Source organism: Staurois parvus, unplaced genomic scaffold, assembly GCF_062004578.1.
Source record: "Staurois parvus isolate SC_StPar_1 unplaced genomic scaffold, SC_StPar_1.0 ptg000715l, whole genome shotgun sequence".
In the NCBI taxonomy this organism is placed as follows: Eukaryota; Metazoa; Chordata; class Amphibia; order Anura; family Ranidae; genus Staurois; species Staurois parvus.
In genome coordinates this window covers 4,466,553-4,474,376 of record NW_028318511.1, presented here as the reverse complement: position 1 = coordinate 4,474,376, position 7,824 = coordinate 4,466,553, and the positions used below count along the sequence as shown (strand labels likewise).

General features: G+C 42.8%; 1 protein-coding gene across 1 annotated transcript; it reads left to right on the top strand.

The window, feature by feature from the left end:
* The first annotated feature begins 1,480 nt into the window (after positions 1 to 1,480).
* On the top strand, positions 1,481 to 4,106 carry LOC149445622 (uncharacterized). The gene has a single exon (XM_089653539.1). It carries the CDS (start codon positions 1,628 to 1,630, stop codon positions 4,082 to 4,084), a length of 2,457 nt encoding a protein of 818 aa, XP_089509665.1. The 5' UTR covers positions 1,481 to 1,627; the 3' UTR covers positions 4,085 to 4,106.
* The last annotated feature ends 3,718 nt before the right edge of the window (positions 4,107 to 7,824 follow it).

Below are 7,824 nucleotides of genomic sequence, written 5' to 3'. Positions count from 1 at the left end.
ATTGTGGTTTTATTTGACTGTCTCTTTCCTTAACCACTTGTCTACAGGGTGCTTTTACTCCCTTCGTACCCAGGCCAATTTTCAACTTTCAACGCTGTCGCACTTTGAATGACAATTGCGCTGTCATGCAACATTGTACCCATATTAATTTTTTTTCATTTTTTTCACATAGTTAGAGCTTTCTTTTGGTGGTATTTAATTGCCACTGGGTGTTTTTATTTCTTGCACTATAAACAAAAAAAATAGCAAAACATTTAAAAAAAAAGTTTTTCTTTGTTTCTATTATAAAATTTAGAAAACAGGTAATTTTTCTCTTTCACTGATGTGCGTTGATGAGGCTGCACTAATGGTCAGCTCTGATGGGCACTGATGAGGTGGCATGGATAGGCTGCACTGATGAGGTGGCATTGATGAGACGGCACTGGTGGGCATTGATGAGGAGGCAGTGATGATGCTGCACTGATATGCAGCAATGATGGGCACTGATGGGCGGTGCTGACTGGTGGCACTGACTAGCGGCACTGACTGGTGGCACTGCTGGGCACTGATGGGTGGCACCGTTGGGCACTTATGGGCGCAACTGCTAGGCAGCACTGCTGGGTGGCACTGCTGGGCAGTACTGCTGGGCACTGATCATCAGGGAACTGATCACCAGTGCCCTGATGATCATTGCAGATGTCCACTGTGTCATTTGCCATTTATCAGCAGTACTTTCCTCATGCTGTGACAGTATTTATGTTGTGATCTGCTGTGTCATTGGACACAGCTGATCAGATGGTAAAAGGCCGCTGTGATTGGCCTTTTACCTGTCCGTAGGACACAGCGATCATGGAGAGTACCGATTGTGCACCACTGGGGGCATGTGGGAGGGCGCGTTCTGGGAGGCGTGGTTGGCAAGTGGTTAAGGAGAATTTTGGAACACGTCTCAGCTAAAACAGTGTCTGGGATGTAATTCGCCATGTTGATACCATGTAGCTGGCTGAAACAGTCAAGTCGCAATAGGGCCCTGGAACACTCAAGATCAATTGGCTCACTTTAGGATCTTAACCACAGAACAGAAGACTGAGGAGAAGTCATCTAAGAGTAAAAGACAGTCTTCCACAGATAGCAGGACCAGGACCAAGCTAAATCTTTTATTGATGGCTGCTTATGTAGCACCCTCCTGGGTAGGTTCTAGTTAGATAGCTAAGATTAGTTATGCTTTTTGATAGGCGCATTTAGTTCTCCTTCCATAGTTAGAGTGGCTGTACATATTGTTAAGAAAGTATGGTTTGCTCACTGTACTGAGTGAGCTGCGATCATTTAGTGAGGTCTACTCTGTGTGCTCACGTGCTGTTAGTCTGCCTAGCTTCCTCTGCATCCAGGAGACTTTTCTGGACACTATCTGAATAGCAGCATGAATATGGACATAAACTCAGCCTACCCCAGAGTGAGGGGCTCCAAGGCATTCTGGGTAACTGTTAGAGATGAGCGAAGAAATGAAAAATTCGATTCGGCTGATTCGGCGAATTCCAGTGTGAAATTCGATTCGATGCGAATTTCTCCGCTACGAAGATGACTTATTTAAAGGGTTTCTAGGCTTCAGAGAGCCTTTAAATTAGTGCAGAACACTGTACCTTTAATTTAAATGCCCTTGGAGATGAGGAAGGAGAAGGAGAAGGAGAAGGATGAGAAGAAGGAGAAGGAGAAGGATGAGAAGAAGGAGAAGGAGAAGGATGAGAAGAAGGAGAAGGATGAGAAGAAGGAGAAGGATGAGAAGAAGGAGAAGGAGAAGGATGAGAAGAAGGAGAAGGAGAAGGATGAGAAGAAGGAGAAGGAGAAGGATGAGAAGAAGGAGAAGGATGAGAAGAAGGAGAAGGATGAGAAGGAGAAGGATGAGAAGGAGAAGGATGAGAAGAAGAAGGCTGAGAATAAGGAGAAGGATGAGAAGAAGGAGAAGGAGAAGGATGAGAAGAAGGAGAAGGATGAGAAGAAGGAGAAGGAGAAGGATGAGAAGAAAGAGAAGGATGAGAAGGAGAAGGATGAGAAGAAGAAGGATGAGAAGAAGAAGGATGAGAAGAAGGAAAAGGATGAGAAGAAGAAGGATGAGAAGAAGGAGAAGGATGAGAAGAAGGAGAATGATGAGAAGAAGGAGAAGGATGATAAGAAGGAGAAGGAAGAGAAGAAGGAGAAGGAGAAGGATGAGAAGAAGGAGAAGGATGAGAAGAAGGAGAAGGATGAGAAGAAGGAGAAGGATGAGAAGAAGGAGAAGGATGAGAAGAAGGAGAAGGAGAAGGATGAGAAGAAGGAGAAGGATGAGAAGAAGAAGGATGAGAAGAAGGATGAGAAGAAGGAGGAGAAGGATGAGAAGAAGAAGGATGAGAAGAAGGAGAAGGATGAGAAGAAGGAGAAGGAAGAGAAGAAGGAGAAGGAGAAGGATGAGAAGGAGAAGGATGAGAAGAAGGAGAAGGATGAGAAGAAGGAGAAGGAGAAGGATGAGAAGAAGGAGAAGGATGAGAAGAAGAAGGATGAGAAGAAGGATGAGAAGGATGAGAAGAAGGAGAAGGATGAGAAGAAGGAGAATGATGAGAAGAAGGAGAAGAAGGAGAAGGATGAGAAGAAGGAGAAGGATGAGAAGAAGGAGAAGGATGAGAAGAAGGAGAAGGATGAGAAGAAGGAGAAGGAGAAGGATGAGAAGAAAAAGGATGAGGAGAAGGAGAAGGATGAGAAGAAGGAGAAGGAGAAGGATGAGAAGAAGGAGAAGGATGAGAAGAAGGAGAAGGATGAGAAGAAGGAGAAGGAGAAGGATGAGAAGAAGGAGAAGGAGAAGGATGAGAAGAAGGAGAAGGAGAAGGATGAGAAGAAGGAGAAGGATGAGAAGAAGGAGAAGGATGAGAAGGAGAAGGATGAGAAGGAGAAGGATGAGAAGAAGAAGGCTGAGAATAAGGAGAAGGATGAGAAGAAGGAGAAGGAGAAGGATGAGAAGAAGGAGAAGGATGAGAAGAAGGAGAAGGAGAAGGATGAGAAGAAAGAGAAGGATGAGAAGGAGAAGGATGAGAAGAAGAAGGATGAGAAGAAGAAGGATGAGAAGAAGGAAAAGGATGAGAAGAAGAAGGATGAGAAGAAGGAGAAGGATGAGAAGAAGGAGAATGATGAGAAGAAGGAGAAGGATGATAAGAAGGAGAAGGAAGAGAAGAAGGAGAAGGAGAAGGATGAGAAGAAGGAGAAGGATGAGAAGAAGGAGAAGGATGAGAAGAAGGAGAAGGATGAGAAGAAGGAGAAGGATGAGAAGAAGGAGAAGGAGAAGGATGAGAAGAAGGAGAAGGATGAGAAGAAGAAGGATGAGAAGAAGGATGAGAAGAAGGAGGAGAAGGATGAGAAGAAGAAGGATGAGAAGAAGGAGAAGGATGAGAAGAAGGAGAAGGAAGAGAAGAAGGAGAAGGAGAAGGATGAGAAGGAGAAGGATGAGAAGAAGGAGAAGGATGAGAAGAAGGAGAAGGATGAGAAGAAGGAGAAGGAGAAGGATGAGAAGAAGGAGAAGGATGAGAAGAAGAAGGATGAGAAGAAGGATGAGAAGGATGAGAAGAAGGAGAAGGATGAGAAGAAGGAGAATGATGAGAAGAAGGAGAAGAAGGAGAAGGATGAGAAGAAGGAGAAGGATGAGAAGAAGGAGAAGGATGAGAAGAAGGAGAAGGATGAGAAGAAGGAGAAGGAGAAGGATGAGAAGAAAAAGGATGAGGAGAAGGAGAAGGATGAGAAGAAGGAGAAGGATGAGAAGGAGAAGGAGAAGGATGAGAAGAAGGAGAAGGAGAAGGATGAGAAGAAGGAGAAGGATGAGAAGAAGGAGAAGGATGAGAAGGAGAAGGAGAAGGATGAGAAGGAGAAGGATGAGAAGAAGGAGAAGGAGAAGGATGAGAAGAAGGAGAAGGAGAAGGATGAGAAGAAGGAGAAGGATGAGAAGAAGGATGAGCAGAAGGAGAAGGATGAGAAGAAGGAGAAGGATGAGAAGAAGGAGAAGGATGAGAAGAAGGATGAGAAGAAGGATGAGAAGAAGGAGAAGGATGAGAAGAAGGACAGTTCTGTGACAGTTTCTGTCTATTTCTGACAGTTCTGGGACATTCACTCCATACAGCGGTTTCAACCGCTGTATGGAGGGAATGTCATAGAACTGTCAGAAATAGACTATTAATGACAGTTCTGGGACTGTCCTTCCATGCAGCGGTTGAAACATTGTATGTATTTGTTTCCATAAATGGATCCATTTATGGAAACAAATACATACAATGTTTCAACCGCTGCATTGAAGGACAGTCCCAGAACTGTCATTAATAGTCTATTTCTGACAGTTCCATGACATTCCCTCCATACAGCGGTTAAAACAGCTGTATGCAGTGAATGTCCCAGAACTGTCATAAATAGTCTATTTCTGATAGATCTGGGACATTCACTCCATACAGCTGTTTTAACCGCTGTATGGAGGGAATGTCATGGAACTGTCAGAAATAGACTATTAATGACAGTTCTGGGACTGTCCTTCCATGCAGCGGTTGAAACATTGTATGTATTTGTTTCCATAAATGGATCCATTTATGGAAACAAATACATACAATGTTTCAACCGCTGCATTGAAGGACAGTCCCAGAACTGTCATTAATAGTCTATTTCTGACAGTTCCATGACATTCCCTCCATACAGCGGTTAAAACAGCTGTATGCAGTGAATGTCCCAGAACTGTCATAAATAGTCTATTTCTGATAGATCTGGGACATTCACTCCATACAGCTGTTTTAACCGCTGTATGGAGGGAATGTCATGGAACTGTCAGAAATAGACTATTAATGACAGTTCTGGGACTGTCCTTCCATGCAGCGGTTGAAACATTGTATGTATTTGTTTCCATAAATGGATCCATTTATGGAAACAAATACATACAATGTTTCAACCGCTGCATTGAAGGACAGTCCCAGAACTGTCATTAATAGTCTATTTCTGACAGTTCCATGACATTCCCTCCATACAGCGGTTAAAACAGCTGTATGCAGTGAATGTCCCAGAACTGTCATAAATAGTCTATTTCTGATAGATCTGGGACATTCACTCCATACAGCTGTTTTAACCGCTGTATGGAGGGAATGTCATGGAACTGTCAGAAATAGACTATTAATGACAGTTCTGGGACTGTCCTTCCATGCAGCGGTTGAAACATTGTATGTATTTGTTTCCATAAATGGATCCATTTATGGAAACAAATACATACAATGTTTCAACCGCTGCATTGAAGGACAGTCCCAGAACTGTCATTAATAGTCTATTTCTGACAGTTCCATGACATTCCCTCCATACAGCGGTTAAAACAGCTGTATGCAGTGAATGTCCCAGAACTGTCATAAATAGTCTATTTCTGATAGATCTGGGACATTCACTCCATACAGCTGTTTTAACCGCTGTATGGAGGGAATGTCATGGAACTGTCAGAAATAGACTATTAATGACAGTTGTGGGACTGTCCTTCCATACAGCGGTTGAAACATTGTATGTATTTGTTTCCATAAATGGATCCATTTATGGAAACAAATACTTACAATGTTTCAACCGCTGCATGGAAGGACAGTCCCAGAACTGTCATTAATAGTCTATTTCTGACAGTTCCATGACATTCCCTCCATACAGCGGTTAAAACAGCTGTATGCAGTGAATGTCCCAGAACTGTCATAAATAGTCTATTTCTGATAGATCTGGGACATTCACTCCATACAGCTGTTTTAACCGCTGTATGGAGGGAATGTCATGGAACTGTCAGAAATAGACTATTAATGACAGTTCTGGGACTGTCCTTCCATGCAGCGGTTGAAACATTGTATGTATTTGTTTCCATAAATGGATCCATTTATGGAAACAAATACATACAATGTTTCAACCGCTGCATTGAAGGACAGTCCCAGAACTGTCATTAATAGTCTATTTCTGACAGTTCCATGACATTCCCTCCATACAGCGGTTAAAACAGCTGTATGCAGTGAATGTCCCAGAACTGTCATAAATAGTCTATTTCTGATAGATCTGGGACATTCACTCCATACAGCTGTTTTAACCGCTGTATGGAGGGAATGTCATGGAACTGTCAGAAATAGACTATTAATGACAGTTGTGGGACTGTCCTTCCATACAGCGGTTGAAACATTGTATGTATTTGTTTCCATAAATGGATCCATTTATGGAAACAAATACATACAATGTTTCAACCGCTGCATTGAAGGACAGTCCCAGAACTGTCATTAATAGTCTATTTCTGACAGTTCCATGACATTCCCTCCATACAGCGGTTAAAACAGCTGTATGCAGTGAATGTCCCAGAACTGTCATAAATAGTCTATTTCTGACAGTTCTGGGACATTCACTCCATACAGCGGTTTCCGGCAAAAAGTGTATGTGCAGAGTTCCTCTATTCTGCAGATACACTTAGAGGAGCTCTGCAGATACACTTAGAGGAGCTCTGCACATACACTTTTTTCCGGTTTGGAATTATTCTTATTTTCATCCTACTTCTTCTTCTTCTTCATCCTCATCCTCATCCTCTTCTTCTTCTGAGGATGAGGATGAAGAAGAAGAAGAAGAAGAAGAAGAAGTAGGATGAAAATAAGATTAATTCCAAGCCGGCAAAAAGTGTATGTGCAGAGCTCCTCTAAGTGTATCTGCAGAGCTCCTCTAAGTGTATCTGCAGAATAGAGGAACTCTGCACATACACTTTTTGCCGGCTTGGAATTATTCTTCTTTTCATCCTACTTCTTCTTCTTCTTCTTCATCATCCTCATCCTCAGAAGAAGAGGATGAGGATGAGGATGAGGATGAGGAAGAAGAAGAAGAATGAAAAGAAGAATAATTCCAAGCCGGCAAAAAGTGTATGTGCAGAGTTCCTCTATTTCTGACAGTTCTCTCACAGCTTCTTCACATGTACAGCGGTTGAAATATCTGTATCCTAAATGGAAACTAATAGATACAAATTGTATCTATTAGTTTCCATTTAGGATACAGATGTTTCAACCGCTGTACATGTGAAGAAGCTGTGAGAGAACTGTCAGAAATAGAGGAACTCTGCACATACACTTTTTGCCGGCTTGGAATTATTCTTCTTTTCATCCTACTTCTTCTTCTTCTTCTTCTTCTTCTTCTTCTTCTTCTTCATCCTCATCCTCATCCTCTTCTTCTGAGGATGAAGAAGAAGAAGAAGTAGGATGAAAAGAAGAATAATTCCAAGCCGGCAAAAAGTGTATGTGCAGAGTTCCTCTATTTCTGACAGTTCTCTCACAACTTCTTCACATGTACAGTGGTTGAAACATCTGTATCCTAAATGTAAACTAATAGATACAATGTTTCAACCGCTAAACATGTGTTCCTTCTGTCAGAGAACTGTCAGAAATAGCGGAGCTCACTGCAGGGACACTTTTGCCGGCTGATCGGGAAATGTTCGATTCGCGCACCCGAAGTAGGCAAAATTTCGGTTTCGACACGAATCGAATATTTCCTGAAATTCGACTCGAATTCCGGTTCGCCTAGTTCGATTCGCTCATCTCTAGTAACTGTATATATTCAATGAGCAAAGGAAGCTCTGGGTCTTTCCTGGCTAGGATTGCCCAAGCCTGGGAGAGGGCACATTGCCCTCCCAGGCAGCTGCTGCCATAGGCCTTAGGTGGGCTACCTGAGGGCCTGAATTGCTGAGACCGAGGTTCTGCTATGCTGACTGAAGGACCGTCTCCTGAAGATCTGGTTTGGTATCATGGAGGAAGGCATCCAGCTGCTCTTGGGCCTTGTGAGTACAGACATCCCTAAGGATCTTGGAGAGTGTGC

What these genes read in the sequence shown, in the direction of transcription:
- LOC149445622 (XM_089653539.1), top strand. Translation starts at nt 1,628, where the DNA reads ATGCCCTTGGAGATGAGGAAGGAGAAGGAGAAGGAGAAGGATGAGAAG.